The 21,453-nt window shown below is 33.4% G+C and overlaps 1 protein-coding gene across 3 annotated transcripts; it reads right to left on the minus strand.

The window, feature by feature from the left end:
• Positions 1-1,666: 1,666 nt before the first annotated feature.
• Positions 1,667-20,561, minus strand: LOC130818669 (protein EXPORTIN 1A). 3 transcript variants are annotated; one of them, XM_057684830.1, is made up of 32 exons: positions 20,193-20,561; positions 19,379-19,495; positions 17,592-17,684; positions 17,211-17,282; positions 16,605-16,712; positions 16,434-16,516; positions 11,866-12,004; positions 11,713-11,781; positions 11,525-11,602; positions 11,038-11,100; positions 10,902-10,946; positions 10,343-10,450; positions 10,138-10,236; positions 9,577-9,780; positions 9,061-9,120; positions 8,412-8,522; positions 8,183-8,280; positions 7,621-7,729; positions 7,346-7,411; positions 7,079-7,177; positions 6,917-6,997; positions 6,718-6,807; positions 6,294-6,379; positions 6,058-6,138; positions 5,763-5,945; positions 5,561-5,627; positions 5,036-5,146; positions 4,560-4,667; positions 4,349-4,486; positions 3,154-3,291; positions 2,959-3,063; positions 1,667-2,337 (listed from the first exon to the last, which is right to left on the minus strand). In XM_057684830.1, the coding sequence occupies exons 1-32, from the start codon at positions 20,289-20,291 to the stop codon at positions 2,215-2,217; spliced, it is 3,231 nt and encodes a 1,076-aa protein (XP_057540813.1). In that variant the 5' UTR covers positions 20,292-20,561; the 3' UTR covers positions 1,667-2,214. The 3 variants fall into 3 exon arrangements, with proteins under 3 accessions (XP_057540813.1, XP_057540823.1, XP_057540820.1); XM_057684840.1 differs by having other exon boundaries at positions 9,577-9,738; positions 20,193-20,560; XM_057684837.1 differs by having other exon boundaries at positions 9,577-9,777; positions 20,193-20,559.
• Positions 20,562-21,453: the final 892 nt, after the last annotated feature.

Below are 21,453 nucleotides of genomic sequence, written 5' to 3' on the forward strand. Positions count from 1 at the left end.
ATGTATCTAGCTAATAATACATGACCTGATATTACTTTTACTGTTAATTTATTGCTAGGTATAGCAATTCACCAACAATGAGACATTGGAGTGGGATAAAAATTTGTTGGTTACCTTCGAGGAACTAAAGATTTTGGACTATTTTATCGATCAAAGCAAGTAACTACTCTTGTTGGATACGCAGATGCTGAATACTTATCAGATCCAAATAAGGCAAAGTCACAAAATGGATATGTATTCACATATGGAGGTATTACAATATCTTGGAGATCTGCAAAACAAACATTGACTGCTACATCATCAAACCATGCAGAATTGATCGCCCTTTATGAAACAAGTAGTGAACGCATTTGGTTAAGGTCAGTAATTGGTCATATTCAATAAGAATGTGTGATAAGCACGATAACAAATTCTCCAACTATAATTTATGAAGATAATACTGGTTCTATTGAACAACTTAGTGAAGGCTTCATAAAAGGGGATAAAACCAAAAAACTAGCACTAAAACTTTTCTTCGCACATGAATTCCAAAAAGATAAAATAGTAAAAGTCAAACAAATTCAATCAAACGAAAATCTTGCAGATTTGTTCACAAAGTCCCTTCCATCAAAAGGTTCGGGCAACTTGTACATAAAGTTTGAATGTGTCATCTAAGAGATATTTGTTGAACTTAGAGGGAAAACCATATTCACTACACTCTTTTTCCCTTTGTTCAGGTTTTTATCCCATCGGATTTTTCCTATCAAGGTTTTTAATGACGCGGTATTAAATAGATATAGTGTTATAATATTTTAATTTTTCATAATTAAAACGCATTCAAGAGAGAGTGTTGAAATATAATGTGAACGGTAATTAATTGATTTACCCTAATGTGAATGCATTCAATGCAATTGTAGGTAGAACGTGCCTATATATATAGAAGTTCGCCGTAAAATTCATACCGATAAGTAAAAATCTTATCATCTTCTAACTTTTACTCATTCCTTATTCTCTTTAAGTTTTAACATATTATATGTGTATATATATATATATATATATATATATATATATATATATATATATATATATATATATATATATATATATATATATATATATATATATATATATATATATATATATATATATATATATATATATATATATACACACAAAGGCAGGATCAGGTGAAAATCAATAAAATAGTAAAAACTGAAAACCATATTAAGATATAATATCGTGGTAAATATAAGGTATACATATTTTCGTTAAGGAAAAAGTTCATATTATTTATAAAAATGTGATCCAAATATGTATACTTGTTAAGCATGTATGTACACATTTTAGCAAATATCTAATTATTTACATAACTGCTACTAGAATATGTTTCCCATTTAAGCCTTATATACCCTTATTTTCAATTTTCACCATTTTAATTGATTTTCACCATTTAGTATAAAATTTCCCAGATAAAAATTCAATTTAACTTGGTTTGAATACTAATCAAGTGTAATTTTAATTTAACCTCAATCATAAAAGCTTAAATAAATTTAATTTGATATCATTTAAATTTAAAAAATAGAACACAAACCGTAAATCGAACTCTGAATCGACGATATTCAACGCAATTCCGTTAGGTTATCAAGAAATCCGAAAGAAATAGCAATGCATTCAAGAAGCCAAAGATAAATCAATGTAAAGGCACTACTTAATGTATGTATGGTCAAAGAACAGTACTCTTTACCAAAATATACTTCACCTAAAGTCTATATAAACCCCCCTTACCTTAAATGAGAATAACCCCAAAAAGAACAAACAAAAAAACTTTCTGCACAAGCCAGCCAACGCAGTACTAGGTACGGTACTCCTTTCGAATATAACATAACTTCATTAAACTATTGATGCAAGAAAGTTCAACTAAAAACACCCCTCTTAATTGCGCCCCTGATGAATACAATTGAACTTAATTCTAAAAAAGCCCTTAAAACGGCTCTGTATTTTCCTACGGAAAATCTAAATTACTCTACAACCAGCCAATTGGAAATATATCTCATCCATTAAGTGCCAAGGCGAGCACTGTCACCATCGACAGAGGAAAAACGAACACTGCCGAACAGCAAGGCAAAATGGTGGATTGTGCTTGCTAACAAACCTTGAATATATGGTTATAAAATCACTGTGCCCCCAATATCAAGTTAGAATCCTTCAAGAAAATCGAACAATATATTTGGCTTCCTATGAGTCCAACATCTCATCTTGGATCTCATTAGGAGCAATAAGCCCAGGAATGTTCAGCATTCTTTGGCGTTCCCTCTCCCTTTGAGCAGCAGCCTCCTCTGCATAGAGGTCTTTGTTGTCCTAAAGAGCACAAGCAACAATTACTTACGCAAGCCAAAGATTATTTTAAGATGTTATGAATGCCGTCCAACACGGGGAAAAGGAAGAACGGAAATATTACGCCGAAAGAAAATCCAATACAAATACCAGAAATTTCTTGGCTGTGTACACGCATGAAATATTTACCCAAAATGACATGCATGCATTAAGAAATTTATGATAAAATTACGCCTTAATTAGTGTATTCTGATATCTCCTTATTTAGCCACAAATAAATAGCTCTAATGCTATAAATATCAATTCCCCATGAGGCCTCCAAACAGAAACTTGCAAAAAAGTTATCACAAAGGGTTAGAAAACATGCTCCAATGAGCAGGATATAGTCAATCACCAAAAAAGAGATCGCAAAGACGGGATAGAAAAAATGGGTGTCAGAGGGTCATTCAATCAGACTAAGGTATATTCAGCCCAAGAAAAGAAACATCAACCAATGTCTTTGCCCAAGATCAAGCTAGTGTACTAGCAAAAAAAAAACATTGTTACCAGTTACATTTTACAAGCAGCCTCCCTCTTTATTCATAGAAGATAGGATGTTAAAATGCCATAAATAAATGTTTAAGATCATGAAACAGTTAATTTTACCTGAGCTGAAAACTCCTTTGACTGCACCAAAAAATCCCGTATGTGATTCTTGAAAGTCGAAAGATCATTTGTCGACTCGAACAGCCCATTGACAAATTGAGTGACCTAAACGATAAAATTTTTAAAACAAGAAAAAAAATATTATATAAAAAGGGGGAGGGGGGGATCCAGATCCCATTAGCAAATTAGGCATACCTCAGCAGGCGTCATGTTAGGAAATGAGGTACTGAGCAGCTTGATGGTGTACTCGCGAACAAACATCTCATTATTTGGATATTGATAAGGAACCGTGGCTGGATCCCATAGTGGTTCAGTAATGGCACCTGATTGTACCTATAGTTCCCCCGATAATTTTCACTTCAGAAAAACAAGATGAATCCTTTCGATTGACACAACACATTAATTAAACAATCACAATATATTCTATGTAGTAATTGTCCCAAAAACTATGTTTTCTCAAATTCCAATTAAAATTTTGAAATGCTTAGGGATTGGTGCAATCGGAAACTAATCAATCATGTTTCTCCTCAAGGCTCAAGCATTCACTTAATAGAAGGCAAATGGCTAGAATCGACAGCGTGCGTAGCATTTAATTTGATATTCAATGACCTTCACCACTAAAGCAGCTACATTACTACCCAAAGAAAGAATGATATCAATTACAAATGCTTTGACAACAGACACTTGAGATCAGTGATATTTCAAACAGCTTTGTTGAGCCTACTTTTTACTTCACAGCAGGTGAAAATATTACATGCCAGATACACATAAAAAAAATTACAATTAATTTTAATTAAAAATGTGAAATAAGATTTCTTTTCTACAAAACAATGCAAGCTGCGCTTCGACTACGAAAAAAATGGCAACATAAAAAACCTAATCAAACCTTTATAAGTTTATCCAACAAAAACAATCAAGAAACATCACTCCTCATATGTAAACTCAAACTCTCACCAGTACTAAACCAGATTACAAAGGTTAGCTCTTCAATAGAAATAATACTTCAAAGTTCAAAGATACTCTTTCAGGATCAAACACACTCTGGTAGTCCCTGATCACAACCTTTAGACCGCGACAGATATATTGACCTTTTAATCATACAACAAAACTCTTACACACTTAGATGATGAACCACGTTAGGATAACAAAATTACAAGGAGACTGATCATAAATCCAGAAGATCCAAAGTAAAAAAACATGAGTAGAACAAATCGAAGATTCACACCACCAGAAGATCCAATATGATAAGTTGTCTGAAGGTCCTCTCACAACTTATTTCTCTGTGTAATTAAGTGTTCAAGACTTGTCATCTATATCAAACATATCAGTAAATGGGAACTTATGAAAAAGTTTCTGCATGTCTTAAAAACTGAAAAAATATAATATTTACCAGGCAGAATAAATTCTGCAGGACCAACACGTGCAATTTAAATCCTGGTTTGTGAAAGGTGTCAGTCAGAACTGCAAAAATTTCTTGCTCGATTGTCACAAAGTAAGTCCGATAAAACTGATTGCAGAACTCAGAAGCCTGTCACATACATCAGCGAGCATAAGCAAAGTATAGAAGTAATAAAATTCTCACAGAATGTAAGGCACCATACCTGAAAGTTCTTAAGCATCTCTAACAGAAGATTCAGCCCAGTTTCAGCAATATTTCTTTCAGTATGACGAAATGCCCAAATAATAGAGTCCATAACAAGTTTTAATTGCTGGAACAAAATAATAAACAAGTAATGATAAGTGAGTTAACATAAATAATCATCCCAACCAAAGAGGTGCAGTTTTGTATGATAGGGGATAAAGAGTGATAATTGTCTCAAAAATTAATGATAAAATTATAGAAGATAAATCAAGGGAAGTATTTTCTAGATAATCTAGCAAATATAAATTTCATAGTTTTATGTATATAATTTTGAAAGCAATTTGCCATCCAGATAAGGCAACAATGAAATTAAACTAAGATTTTTTGAGAGAAAATTTAGCCTTATAAAGGCTTCAAATTTTTATAGGAAATCAGAAAGTTGAGCATGTTTTTAATTAATAAAATTAAATTAAAGAAAAAAATAAAAAAGCTCACCTGAGGTGACAACCGAATCAATGCAGCAAAACAATGTGTAGCAATAGCCCGAAGTAATGAAAAGAACTTTAGCCGATGCTCTGGGTAATCTTCAAAATTCTTTGTTATCATCTGAGTCAACATCACCATTTAAGTCAGATGAAGCCAATAATGGAACATAACACTCTTATTAAGCTACCAAATACAAAAGCATGAAGAAAATGGCCTTGCACCAACAATAAACACTTTACAAGATGAATGACCCAGGCCATTGTATCCAAAAAAAAGCTTACAGAAGCAAGCACACATAAGACGCATCTGTAAGGACTTAAGACTGCAATTTAAGCATCAGCAGACTGCAGTAACCCTATTCTTCTCTCATTCTTGCCAAGGGAAACAAGGGAGAAATAAGGGGAGATGCAGGATAACTTGAAATCAAAAATAGAAATGTATTCTCCCTACATTCTTCAAGCATGGAATATATCAATTTTCATAACTTTAATCATAACTTAAACATAATCCTATACGAAGAAATGAGATGCTAACCTCCAAGGTGCATTGGAAAACAGCTTCAAAAATGCGAGGGACATCATCTATCATTGCAACCTTATACCTTAAAGAAAACGACAAAAGATATATCATGATCCAAAGGACTCAAAAAAGAATACATGCAAAGATTTACTAGAATAAGAAGCTGATAGCCAATATAACAACAGCCAATCATACAGAAATGACAATAGTGTCTTACTTGTTTATAATAGTAGCAAAAAGGGACAGCACTTCAGATTCCCTGGCATCAGGAACATTCCTAGCATAGTCCCCAAGAACAGGATCCATCATCGGAGGCACAAATTGTGTACCAATATGTGGCTGGTCCTCGGCCTTATCCAAGAAAGTTTCAATGAGCTTAAGAGTCTCTCGCTTCACAGATCTATATCAACCAGAACAAGGCAAGAAAATCCCTTAAAACTTCATAAATTAAGCGAAAGAAAAAGAGGGGGATAGCAAAGTACTGAAAATTAAAAGACAGGCTACAATCCTACCGCAAAAGCTTCACAAAAGAAGACTTTGAAGCAAAAGGGCCACCACCAGCAATAGTATTTGATATGAGCTCACTATACATTCTACAAAAAACAAACAAAACAATAAGAAAAAGAGAAGGGAGTGGGAAAGAGGAAGGAGGACTAACTATATGCTAGTCCACATTGTAAATACAGCAGTTCATACATTCAAGAAACACCGAAAAAATGCAGCCAACGAAATTATTATATGACAGTACCTGTACACATTGAGCATATCCAAGAAGATCAATGAGATCTGTTGGAAGAAACATGTACCGAGAGCACTCGCAGCACTTGTATTTGTCTGGTAAGGGAAGGAAACAGTTTGATCAGCGGAAAAAAGTAAATACTTCCTCTTGACTTCATATAATATAGTAGCTTATATTAAAACTAAAGCAATATCAACAATAAAATATAAAAAATAAAAGAATGCAAGCGATTGTTTACAATTTTTTACTTATGATTGGCTACTTAATTTAAGGTATTAAAAAAAAAAGGTCAGTAAAAGAACTCTAAATGCAGCAGTTGAGTATTCTACCCAAATCAAACTCGATCAAAACCAATCTACAAATTCCTTCACCAGCAACAAAAATGCAAAACCCCAACCTCTGTACGAAAGACACGACTTAGCAAAGTTTGTACCTGAAATATGTTAAGTACTGCCCTAATAACATCAGCATCCTTCAGCACATCAGAACTTTGTCGTGCCTGTCCAATAATCTCAGCCCATTTCTGCACACCGACATAATAATCATTAGTCACAACTCACAAGGGAAAAAATCATTGTTCACTAGTCAAAAGGAAAAGTATTATAACACATTGAGCATTAAAGACTAATTACCTGATTAGGCAGCTCCATTAAGCGTCGCAGATATTCATCTCTTTTTTGTGGATCAGATTCTGCACTGATCATATGACCAACCTAAAAACAAAAGCAGTAATCACTGTCATGCAATTGGATTCGTATTGCAAAGACAATAGATTAAGAGGGTCCAAGACATACAGCTTCATAGAACATATGAATTTGATGAGATTCAAGGTCAACAATAGTTGTTGGCAGGCCCGTAAGAAGCTCAGATACAAATGGCTCATTTTCTCCAACCTATAGAAAGAAAATTTGAAGTTATCTGCTTTATCAAGAACCACAAGTCCACAGATTTATATAATGATCATATAAAAGGTTATGCTTGATAACGTAAAAACAAAAGGATAAAAGAAAGAATAAGAAAAAAGGTAAATTGATAGAATAACAAGTTTAATATCCCAGTACCTGCATGATGACGAACTTCCGTTTGCACTTTTGAACAATTTTCAAGAATGTGTCGCAAGCCATATCCTGAAACAAACCAGAAAGGTATAAACATATAATTTTATGTTCGCAAAGAATAACTAGCAAAAAGAAGGCCCAAATATATGGGTGAAGAAACACATTGACTTGCAATTAACAGAAAAAAACAGTCTCCACCGCAGAATTTATAGTAAGAAAAGTTCAACCTCATAATGAAGAGCTCATAGCGGATATCAAATGAAGGATAAAAAGAAAACCTGAACTCCTGGGTGTGTTTCATGCATGAACTCGAACAATTTATTGACAACTGTTTTCAAAAATTTCCAGTGAGCCCTCAAAAATCTTGGGTACTGCCCAACAACGTACCTGTCAAACACCAATCAAAACATGAGATTTCACCAAATATTGAATAACATCACAAAAAATCATAGCAGGCAGAAACTAATACTCATCTGTCCCCGAGTTTGCTACCAATTAGTTCGACACATATAAAGGAGTAGTATAGTTTGGAGAATAAGACAAAAGAAAATTCAATTATGTGAATGTTATTATATGAGAGGAGAAATATGTTGATAAGAACCGATGAAAGTGTAGGGACATTTGCATACAAGGATATGTAGCAAACTTGGAATAAAAAAGTGGAAAATATAACAAATACAGGTGTGGCGGAGAGAGTATATCATCTCAAGTGCAGACATAATTTGCACTGTGTACGAAGTTTTGGACGTTTTTCATAATGGAAGATAGCTATCAAGCAATAACAGGAAAATGTCAAAATTCTTAAAAATTTTCACAAGTCACCACGGCAAATACCCTTACATGATATTACTTGCAATTACAGCTTTGTTGTCTTTCCCTTTAGTAATTTCACATAAATTCAGCAAATCACGAATAACCATCACCAAAAACCGGTTCTCCTACATAATGAAAATCAAACCATTTACACACATAAGCTCATAATCGAAGAAAGGTTGTAAAAAAATGGTAAACTTTGATCAGCAATCAGAAAGTGCTGAGTAATAATAATCATTAAAGAAAAACAGTAAACCTGCTCTTCCATCATTGATCCAGATATTGATCCTATTGCCCAACACAAGGTATTCAAATTATTCCATGACCAATCTTCACCATTAAGCTGCTTACTTAATTTTTTAAGCATCTAAAATGAAACAAAAAGAGGTTAGGACAAATCTAATCACTATACACTAGTATCTTTGATAAGGATGCAAAGACGCTAGTAATAACACTTTATATACATCCGTTAAAAGCCCCAACAGCGAAAGGATGTGATCAGTAACAAACAAAATGATGCAGCGACTAAAATATGAAACAAAAGAACTCATTACCAACCATCATAATCTAATACATCCTCCGTGCATCATTTCCTAAAAAGAAAGTATTTTTTGCACAGCCCAAGAGTGCGTTGGGAACACTTCCCTTTAAATTAACCATAAATCAGCATGGGTATTTTTGTACAATTGCCACTTTCTTATTTTACATGTAAAAAGAAAATAGTGCACTTCTTTAGAATAGAGGCGGTGTTAACACTGAGTAAAGGTCACGCAGCAAGCTTCTATCCATGACTAAAACAATCAGGACTTAACCTAAAAACCAATGGTTTCTGTGTTGACCATTTAGAAAGAGATGGACAGAAAAGATATCTTAAATCTAAAATTAATAAAAGAAAAATGAAATACCTGCTTCTCAGTATCATCATGGTCAAGATGTGTCAAATAAATGAGGGTTTCCCTCATGATCTGCAAAAATTGTGGGTCAATTAGTCAGACAATTCTGCACTTATATCATTAACAGCGAAACAATTGTACCAAATATGTAATCTCTCGATTATAAAAAAAAACGTAATCTTAAACCAAATTTCATTAAAAAAGCAACAAGGGACAGACAAGAATCAGATACCCACAAGAAAGTTGTAATAAATTTATAAAAAAAATTACCGTGAATAATACCTAAATTAATGGTTGAACAAAAAATGGTATTATTCAAGAAAAACACACCCCTAAGTTGATATTATTCATGGTTAAAAAGGAAATTAACAAAAGTTTGTATCATTCACGATAATGTTTCCTAAATTGTTCCATGAAATATAATTTAAACATACAGCCAACAAAATGTCTAAAAAGATTGCATAACCTGAAGACTTCTATAAACAAAACCATCATGCATCACAAATGAATTCCAACAGAAACTCTCACCTTATACTGAACTAGAACATCATTATCCTTCATAGTTTCACGAACAATATTTCCATTTTCGTCTTCAACAATAAGAACTTCTTCAGGCTTTGCCATTCGACATATCATCAGCAAACGTAACTTTGACATAGTTCCAGCATAAAGTTGACGTCTCTGTAGAAGCTGAGAGCCTACACCATCAATACCAGGTAGAAATGGCATCTGCTAAACATGAAAAAATGAATAACAAAAACTGAAATTGTGGAGCTATTATATAATCAAATAAATACATGATACAAAATTAATATAGATATGATAGGCACAAGATTCAAATTAATTAAAAAAACTATAAAAAAAAAAGAGCTGACGAGCATTTTACCATGATGTGCACAATCAGAAAATTTTCAACGAATCCATCATCAAGACTTGAAGGTAATAAAGACGCGAAATTATTAATAAAAGTATAAAACAGAGGCAACAGTACAATGAACAGCACAAAGATCAAAAAGAAATCGAAGGTTCATAAAATGCAGGACAATCCAACAATCCATAGAATCAGCACAGCTTTACAGCAAAATTTACCTGCAGGCCCATCATATTCGCAACTGCTGCAGGATTATCCGCATTATGGTGCGCCTCAAACAACTCCAAGACTAGAGAGTTCCAATAGTCCAAACAAACCTGACAACTCATAACATAAGTGGCAATCAAACATAACAAAATTATTATTAAAAAAACTCAGACCCAACAAGAATAAGCTTTGAGAAAAAAAAACACCAAAGCTAACCTTAAAAACCTCGGTATCATCAACGTATGAGATGTTAATCAGGTACTCAAGACCCATCAAGAGTGAAGCTATGGTCTCTTGAGAGGCTTCTAGAACTCGGATATGCGACTGCAAGCACAAGTAATATCATTACAGATGATGCAAAGGTATACATGTCTACAAATTCCCATGACAAATCGTATAAGTTTGACAGTTGAAAATTTGATGTGGTGATGACATGTATCGTCTAAGGTGATAGTGTATGTGTTACGTTAGAACTACATCTACTTTTATCTTCTAGATAGAAATACAAGTGCACAACAAAAGCAGATGATGGGACACACTTTGAGGAGGAAAATCAACTCCTTGACACCAGGGAAAAAAACAGAAGAAAATGGAAAGCAGCAATTCATTTGGTTTCTAGATAAAAAAATGTAGAAGGTATAGGCACTATCCCAACAGTACACAGTTTGGACACTTCCACAAAATTAGGCAATGCAATATTCATCAATGCCCATAAAACAAGGCATAAAATACAAAAACAATAGAAAATCAATTTACTCTAAGTACAAATACTTGCCTTAAAAAATGAAGTGAAAAAAAGTGCCAAGTTCTGAATGAAGGCCTGAAATCGGAAATAGAAGTTAGTTCCATGCTAAATAGTCTGCCAAATTTCACTTCAGAAGAAATAAAACAAGAGTCACAAGCAGAAGCACCTGCTCGTCAGTTGAACCATTAGTGTACGCATCAGGAATATTTGTTGTAGGTGGGAGGATGGCCTGAGCAAAATAAACAGTAACAAATAATCAATACGAATTATAGGATTATCCCAGATCAAATCCAAATATACATACAGAAATGTCTTGCATACTCAAAATAAATAAAGAAAAAGTACCTACACACATAACACTTCAAAGCACAAATCGGTGTCCACTTATAGTTAGATATCTAATCAGGGCTAATAGAACTTAATGACAGATTTGACTCACAATTACTAAAGTTAAAACCTCCTACCTCGGTTTTTGGGTTACAAGAATAAGAAAGATGCAGAAAGGAAGTAAATATTTTATTTGGATTTCATCGAAGATGGACAAAGAAAAGTTGGAGGTAGCCAATAACGCTTTTCTCAAGATGAAAAATATTCATCGTATGTAGCAATAAAAATTAAATACATCTTTCGCAAAAGTGTATCTCGCTATTCACCTGTAACTGAACCATGAATATGTTGTACATCTTCACATATTGTGCATTGTAGAAGTCCCCAAAGGTCAACGCTGCAACCTGCGTAAACATATTAGTGATAATGTCATTTCTTACAACATAAAATATGATGTAGAAACACATAATAAGGTGCGAGCAAAAGAATGAGAAAATCAATAGTTGAATATTACCTCTGATAAACACTGGAGGGTTAAATTTCGATATGCTGGCACAGGAAAAAACTTCAAGAGAGTTTCCAGCTAAAATGATCACGGAAATACAGATATCAAAATCAGACAAATAGCATAAACATGACATCAGCAGGTAAAGCAAGTAAGACAAACCAGAGGGGACTCAAAAATATAGCCCAAAGGAATCCATGAAAGGAATGCATGAAGTGTAGATAGAGTAGCCCGTATCAGCTCAGTCCTCTGGGATGCTGATAGCACATACAGGCACAACTCATGAATAAGTTGAAACTCACTGCAAACAACGCAAGGAAAACCATAAGCACATATGGAATAATATAGAAACATAAAGCCAGGAAACAAACAGCTGACAGGAATAAGCCAGAACCACACAAATCCACAAGATTTGTAAACTGAATGTCAACTGAAACGAGAAAGCAGAAAATATTATGTCTCTGTCTCAAAAGGTTATAGCAATTAGCACAGAAAACCATGAGGAAAACCCCAATGTTCACAGTAAAGCATTTAATTTCTTGTAAGGAGCAGTATAAAAGATCAGACACATTTCTCCTAAAAGATACATGCAAAAGCTTATTAATCCAAGATCATACAAATAAAATATAAGAATGAAAACCACATCAACCCTTAGTTTAAAAAAAGGGTGCATCCGATGAGCCTAAGCACACTTCCAAGGTAGGCCCTAGAAAAATCGCTTTTCTAAGTCTAAGTTCCATGTATCAAGGCAAGACCTTTTGTATGCTTTTTCTGCATGTTAATAACAATCTCTTAGAATATTTTAGATAGGAGAAGATTTGTCTTCTTTGAAGCAGAGAGAAAAGGAAAATGGATTTGGTCTTGTTTTGAAAAGAGAGAAAAAGAAATAGAAAATTTAGGAATCTTTTGCGATACTAAAACTAAGTGAACTTCTCTTTGGATGCCTTAGTTTTGAAAAGAAAACTTCTCTAAAAAATAGTGTCTCATAGTCTAGGTTCAGTGAAGTACATAAGGTGCACACATTTATGAGCTTCTTTCAAATTTTCTCTTCTTCGATTTCATGTCTACTTTCAACGGGTTCTCTCTTATAATTTTCCTCGTTATTTCTTCGTTCAATTTTCTTCCTCTTCGGCGTTTCTAACTTTTTCTATGTTCATGTTAATAAGAATATGAACAACTAGACAGAGAACAATTAGGAACAATGCCTTAGAATCCAGAATTGGGCACCTTCTTGTCATGTTGCACTACATGATGAGCTTAATACAATGATAATGAATATTTTAATCTTTCATACAACAATTATATAAATCTCATAAGTATTACATATATTATTCATTTTTATTATTTTCCTATAGGCTTTTTTTATTTTTTTTATATTTAACAACAATGTGATAAGAGTTAGACATTATGTTTTACAATGTGGTTTAGGTATCTATTTTTGTTATTTTGTGTTATATTAGAGGTTTAACGTAATGATAATGAATGTCAAATCTTATATACAATGTTATATGAATATAGTTTTTAAAATATCAAATATGATTTAAAAATATGTTATAAGCTTATGAGCATAAAAATGGATAATTCCTAAGAAAAGCTCATGCTTGAATCTTGCTCCTAGCCCCTAGGCTCCATGATTGTTTTGTTCTCAATATGTTTTGCACATTTTAAAACTAAGCATCAACCTCACTTGGCTGCCCCATATCCACATATGCTTAAAGAGACATATCTATTCACAAAGGAGAATGTAAACACGATATTTTCCCCAACGATCGAAACACAAATGCAATCTTAAATAACCAAAAAGCTATGAAATTTCAATAAACATCCGGATAAGTAATTGGCATTGAATTAAAAAAGATAACAAATCTTCACAAAAATGTCAAAATTGCTTAACATATAGCATTTCATTACCCCAACGTCATTAAAAGATTCCCACCTACGCAGGATTTAAGGGGTCAGATATATGCTATCTTACCATTGTAAGTGATAGCAAAGAGGACTGCAACTTTACACAAATAAAAAATACACATAATTTAATGAGCATAGTCCCTTATAATATGAACACAGAGTTTAACATAACAAAACATATTCAAATAAATGCATATTATGTGGCAACTAAGTATAACATGATAAACATATTCAAATAAACTCAAATAAATGCATATCAGGTACCTGTAAACAATTTATTCGAAAACTATCCTGGAGAAGACTAAAAAGAGTGAGATTAAGGGAAAAGGAAATAATACCATTCCCTTTTAGTGTGGTATTCATGTACACCTCTCCTTTATCAAACCCAAACACCTCTCTTAAAAAATATCTCGTTTAGCATCTCAAACATAGGGGTGTTCAAAAATATCCGGTTTGGATAGCCTGGCCCGAATAATCCAGTATCCAGTTTTCAAAACCGGATAATTTATTCGATTAACAAAATCCGGACCGAGTACCCGGTTTTAAAACCGGGTATTCGGGTCGGGGTCACACTTTATGGAAATCCGGATACCCGGTATCTGATATATAATATTTATTATATATTTTATGAAACCCTAATGCTAATGTTAGGTTGGGCCTGATAATTTATCCAGCTATTCATTTCACTCTACGCGTCGTTTCATCACTCAATCCATTTGAAGCAATACTGACTACTGAAATGCACTTTCATTTGCTCTTTCACTTGCACGCAATACTGACTATTGAATTGCTCAGTTTGTGAAAATTAGAAGCAGGCACAGCTTTTGAAGTTTGAACAATCAATTTGATTGCTTATCAATTGCTTTTGATGGTATAAAATAAAAATATTGTCAACAAACATTGGCAAAGCAGATTATTAAAGAAATAAGAGGAAAAAAAAAAAAGAAAAGAAAAACGCATGTTTAAAGAAATAAATAGAACCGGATATCCAATTTCCGACCCAGTTCAAATTGGGTATCCGCAATCCGGATACCCGGTTTAAACCGGGTCGGAACCGGGTCGCTTTTTTAGGCATCCGGAAAACTGGGTATCCGAAATTTCGGATCCGGGTAGATCTTGTTTTGAACACCCCTACTCAAACATAGAAGCGAAAAACGCGAAATGCCCTATCGGATTTCGTTAATCATTCATACCGAATAAGTATCGAAACACGACCTAGGATGCCGATAGTGGCATTCCAGTTTTTGGAAGAAAAAAACGAATCTAAACTCACATGGCTTGACATATTTGAAGGTTGAAGAAAACAATATTGATTAAGCCTTGAACTCCAATTGAAGACATGTTTGAAGCTTTATTTTCCACAATTGGTTCATTCATGTTTGAAGAAGTTTAAAAGAGCTTGAAAAATGTATAAAAGTGCGAAAAAGAATGTTTTTTTATGGAAAGTTGTAGAAGGGTAGAAAAAGTGATGAGCTCTAGAAACATTGTCAAAGTAATGGTTACAAAAAACGTTAAAGTAACTAGTTAAGTTGTAAAAAGTAATAATTAACGTGAGATACATTATTTGAACACAAGTTTTATTAAAAATAGTACATGGAATGTTTATAAAACACTATAGTTTTTTTTTTTGTTTATTTTTCTAGTAAATATAATGGCCTCAATCAAATAAGTAATAAAATGGAATGTTTATTATATGTTGAGTTTTTGTAACTACATTTATTAATTTAACATACTATATATATAGCATTAACTCATACACTATGACTAAACTTGTAATAGATAAAATAAGTCACATTGCAACTAGATTTTGTTTCCTATGTTTCCAAAACTTAAAATTATTGTTTCTTGTTTTTGTTTCCGTTTCACAAATTGGATCGAATCTCGTTTCGTGCAGCATTGATCCCACTAAATACTATTAGTGGTTGAGGGCGGTCAAAACTCAAAAAAATCCAAATGGGGAGCCTAATGACTAATTCCAAGACTCCAAACACCAAAAGGCCAATTCTAGACCATTAGCATCTAGTGCTTATTGTTAGTAGTACTAGTTCCATGAGGTAATTGACGGATTAGAGATGCCATTCTCTCCAACATAATTGATGTCATATTAAAGGTTTAATAGCAAGTTCCATGACTACTTTTGGCCCACTCTTTCTTCCGTGTATTGGAAAAGCAAGAACCCAAGTTTATTATTGCAGTATCAATTCAAGCAAATCTTAGATTAACACAGGAAGCATTTTGGCTTGTTATTAATGTAGCCTTTAGTTTAGTCCATAAGCAAATAGACATATAGTTAAGGAATATTGTGAGCCCAAATTTGTAAGTCTTAAAACAACATAATACAAAGTTTAAATGTTTCATAGAAGTGGTAACCTTTTTGATGTTCTATTACAATCAAGAGCAAGTCCATAATGGCTCTTATGTAGGGGAAAAAACATCATATGTTGTAATTTGTTTCCAGGCTCATTAATATTTTTTTTCCAAATAAATAAACTGACATCTGACTAGAGTTTCCATCTATGATGGCAGTTTCTGCAACAGCAATATGAAAGGTAGGAGGTTGAGCAGATCACCCGATTTACCATAGTTCGTGAGGTCTAGGTTATCATTGACTTAGTTGGGAATTCGGAAACCAAGCTAAAAATAAAATAGAAACCCTTGATGAGGTAGCCGTAGAGGCTATAAAGTAATTAGGAAAGTTGGAGAAGAGTGTAAACCACAACCAGCAAAGAGAATTGAGTCCTTTAATACCTTTCCTCTTTTTTATTTAACACAAATGAAACCACAGTGCAAACTGCATATTCATAAACAATTAAAACAATTACCTATTCAATGACTGCTTAAGTTCCTTAATTTTCTGTTGTGTCATTTCTCCTCTTGAAAAATCAAAAACCTCCTCACTCAGCAGCTGATAAAATAAAAAAATAAATACTAACCAATTATTAACAAGAGACAGATTCACAATAAATGCACATCTGATATTTTTTAATACATACTTTCAATATGACCATGCAATTCTCACAAATTGTTTCACTAGTTTTGGCAGCGTTAACAAGATCAGGAACAAAACTTTGCCACCTAGCAGGCCAGTCATGCTTCAGAATCTGCAGATTTCAATTTAATCAGCAAAAAATCAAGCTTCATCTAGGAAAAAAATCAAATCAATATAACTGACAAAAACTTATAAGGAAACTACAGCCAAAAATGTAAGATTCGGATTATGTTCACAAAACACAACACTAGCCATGTGACGAGAAATCACCCAAAACAAGGCCAAAGTCTCATGAAAGACCATTTATATCAACAACAACCACCACCTCAATCTCCATTGTACCGTCCTCAAGTGCAGATTGAAACACAATGAATAATATCTTAACACAAATGGCATGCAGATTTTAAAACTCTTCTACAGACATTAATATAAGAAGTTCCAAGGCAAAACTTGAGTTATTTGATAATAGATCACAGCTCCTTAAAGAAATAAAATATCACAAAAGAGAATCCTAATCTTTAAACATCATCCTTGACTCCATTACAAGTGGATATATATCATCCATAGCATGATGCAGAAAACCTCACAAGACTTAAAAGAATAATCATACCTGAACCAGTATGACATTCAACTTGTTAACATACAGCCTTTCCCGCCTGAACGAGGCCTCGTCTCTTGAAAGCTATCAAATATAAAATATTGAAAACAGTTATTAAAAAGTGAAATTCAAACAACGCTAGAACAATTAGTAGACTCCGAGAAGGCTATCCATAAAAATAAAGCCAGATTCTAGAATCTAGATATTTGAACTAGTATAACAGTAAATTCCTGTGTAAATACGCAATTTGTTTAAAATATCCTATATATAACCCAAAACCAACCACAATTCACTTTTTTCTTTACGGTTCGCAAGGAGATCAGTGAATATGTGATAGATTTGAGCAGAAGCAGAAGCAGATATTTGGAAATAACAAAACAGTAAGAGTCAAACCTGAACTATAACTTCAGAAATGTAATTTTTCATTCCATCTCTCTGTTCAACAGGCAATGCATTCCAACGGTATTTGATAACACCTTCTAAAACCTGTAAGTAAAAATGAGGACATGCTTCAACTAACAGAGAATATATGCATCATAGACAAAACAAAATGTCAAGCAAGAGAGAAGTACAGTAGAACAAATCTACCACTCTATTTCAATAGTTAATAATCTTGCAGGTTGCCCATCCAAGATTATTGGAAAAACTACACATATTTAACAATATTAAAAACTATATAGCCCCTTGAACACTCTGTAAAATGTTTATGCCATGCTATTATCAAATATCATCAGCCATTAAATCCCCTTCATAAAAAGTGGATCAAAAAATTATAAATTTTTAGCTTTAGATTATAATGGACGACTAAATAGAGATCGCTTACCAAATCAGGTGAACTAGTTAGTTATGTAATTTGAAGATAAAGTTTTGTTACCAATGATCACTCGTAAATAAACTCTCAGCTATCACTAGTAAGGGCAAGGTTACGTATATCTAAAAGCCAAACTCTACCTAGATGAGAGTGGCATTTGGGGTAAATATATATGTTTTTCCATACAAACCAGAGTTCCGAAACAATCCCCAAAGCCAGACTAATGTAGCTAACCATACATTAAAAATAGAAACACAAGATGGGCATGCTAGTTGTGTTACAAAAATGTAAGAGCCAAAGAACCAATACCACGAGCAATATGGACAATTTGCAGTAGACAATACATAAAAAGATTAAAAAATTCAAAAATGACCACAAGGAGACCGAGCTTTTAAGCGGAAGACATTCAATTACACAAGACGTGAAAGCTGCTTAGTTGAATAAACCACGGCAAGACAGGGAAATAAAACTTCCAAGTCTTTCCGAATTGTATTTCCTGTTCCTTGGGATTACTAAATAATTTTCAACAAGTCCTAGGTAACATGATCCGCTAAGGGGAAAAACACTTTCTAATCTCTCCTAGTAAGATTTCAAATCTTTAAGATTCATATGGAAATCGAACTAAATCCAATGAGAATTGCAAATATATAAGTAGTGTGATTTCCAATGTGGAATCAAAGGACTGCCTAATAAAAATTTAAAGTGGGATTCTTACTTTTAAAGAGTTCTGCAAGGAAGCAACCTCTAGGGTAACAAAGATCAAAGAAACTTATCATTTTCTATCCACAATCAAGGTCAACAACCTACACTACACTGAATCTTCATATTACCGCAATTTCTGTTATCAAAGACACTCAATGCGAGAGGTGTAATTAAGAACAAAGCCCCTCAACTTCAATTCACTTATGAGACCTCAACCGGAAAGAAATGAAGCTTAACTTGATACTTGTACTAGAGTCAAAGGAGCATAGCCTACTAGCCCACCACAACCATAATACAAATATAAGGTTTGGTCATAAAAATAAAGAAGGGGGTAGTTTCACAGTTGTCATGGCCTATATATTTTGGTCCCAGTTTGCTTACAAACCTTTACACTAATGGACCCAATACGCATTGGCAATAGTTTGCACTTTGCACGATGGGCACAATTACCCCGCTATATTTTATCCACCGTATACAGAAATCAATCATAGATTGCCAATATACAGCAGGCTTAATCAAAGTTATAATCACGGCTCCACAGAAAATCCTAATGCTGATTTCCATATCTAAATAAGAAAGGGCATAAAAAGATGCAAACAAGTGATCGACTCAAAAACCCTATTAGTTTTTGAATGGAATACCATAAATATGATATTGACTGACTGACCTGTAATGCGAAGAATTTGGTATTTAAGTTCTGACTGTTCTGAAGAATGTGCACTACTTGAAGCCACATGTCAGGATTATTCTGCAATTCTCTTAAGATTTGATCCGCTGCAGCCCTCTGCCAATATCGCAAGAATTTACAAATTTGTTAGGCTTTTAACAGAAAATAATCCATGCTCATATCATCATATGGAAACGTTATTGACAACAGATTTTCTCCGTTCAAAGACAGAGAAAGCAGAAATGAAAGTATGCTAATTTCTCCACATAAAAACCCCAAACAATTTCGAAAATTTAATAGTTCGGTCAACACAAACTTCTCACAGACTATAACTACACAACCACAGAAGGCACCATATCAAACAGAACACTTCTTAACTCCCCAAAAATTTCAACTCCGCGCAAAGTCATACTCAATCCATGCTCAGCCAAAAAAGTACTTCCCTAGCGCTATGAAATTCTCAGCACTTAAACCCCCACAGTATAAATTATCCAATCACAGACCTAAAAACTATACACGGGTCAAAAAACCTTTTAAATCAATTCATTTACCAGAAATCGACAAATAATCAAAATGCGCAGCAAATTCAAGGGCTACAATTGAACACTTAGTCAAAACGACTCAATTAACCAGAATTTCTCGCTCTCATACGCACCAAAAACCAATGCACTTCAAAAAAGAGGCACAGTCCATCAACAAAAAGGCTCATTAAATCACAACCATTAATTGAACTAAAACAACAATTTACTCATTCATCAAGTAAAAATAGTACAACTCCAAAAAAACAGTGAATCTTTCACTTATATTGCATTACCTCTTCTTTAGATCCCGTGCCATAGAAAGCAGCGACAGTAGCGTCAAGGAGAGGAACATCAACAGGCTGACTCAAATCTCTAAGCTTTTCCGCAGCCATGAGAATAAGTTGATCGGAGAACCCAGAAGCTTCCGATAAACCCTAACCCTAGAATGATAATCAGTCGAAAGGAAAAAAGAACGAATGGAGTGAAAAACCCTAATGATGATAATAACCCTAGCCTCAATTTTTAGTTTATGGTTTTTTTGAAGAAGAAAAATAAAAAGAGGGAGAGAGAGAGAGAGGCGGGACGACAAACTAAAAAGAGGAGTAAAAAAGACAGCTTCAAAACCAAGCAGAAGATGAGAAAAACGCTTTGAATATTTAAATTTTTTTCTTTTTTTTTTTTTTTTGAGAAGTTTCTACTTTTTTATTTAAAATATTAATTGTAGTATTTAACATTTATTTATAATGACAATAATTTGAGTTAGCGTTGATTTTAAGTGCCAAGTTATATTTTCCTTTTTTGGGAGGATTTAGAGAGGAAGAGAATAGTAGTAAGCACTACATCATTTGAACAGAATTGGGGAGAAAGCTAATATATGTGGGCCCATCCCTGCTATGCAAAAGGTGACATTGTTTTTTGATTTTGTCACTTTGAATGTTCTTTTATCAACTTTATAGGTTTATAAATATGACTTAGACTATGGTTTAAAAGTAAGGTTTTGGTCTTTTTGTATTTTTCTAAATATTCTAATTAAATATTTTATTTCGTTTTGTATATTTGTTGAATCACTATTTCAATCTTAAATAATTTTTTATTTTGTTTTGTTAAAGTTATAAATATTTTATATTAATAAAATTTACATTGAGATGATTTCGTTTAACTATATTTGAGTAAATAAATTGAGAATGAAATACAAATTAAGATCGGTTAATAAATAGTGGTTGAGGATGATTGCAAAAACATTATTGATGCGTTAAATGACAAAGGTAAGCGTAGTTTCCAATGTTCAATCCATCCTCGAGAATTGCCTCTTTTTGAAAAATTGCTCCCTTCTTTATCTTTTCAATTCTGCTTTAGAGAATGTAGTATGGTGGCTCATAGGTTGGCGAAATAGGCTGTTGTGGGATGTTGTAATATGGTGGGGGTGGATGTCGCCCCATTATGATTGGGGAATGCTTTGTATTCGGATTTTATTCAATCTAATGCTTAGCCTTTCTTTTCTTTCAAAAAAAAATAGTGTTATAAGCAAATTAGATATTTGAACTTTTTCTACAA

This window comes from Amaranthus tricolor, chromosome 1, assembly GCF_026212465.1.
Source record: "Amaranthus tricolor cultivar Red isolate AtriRed21 chromosome 1, ASM2621246v1, whole genome shotgun sequence".
In the NCBI taxonomy this organism is placed as follows: Eukaryota; Viridiplantae; Streptophyta; class Magnoliopsida; order Caryophyllales; family Amaranthaceae; genus Amaranthus; species Amaranthus tricolor.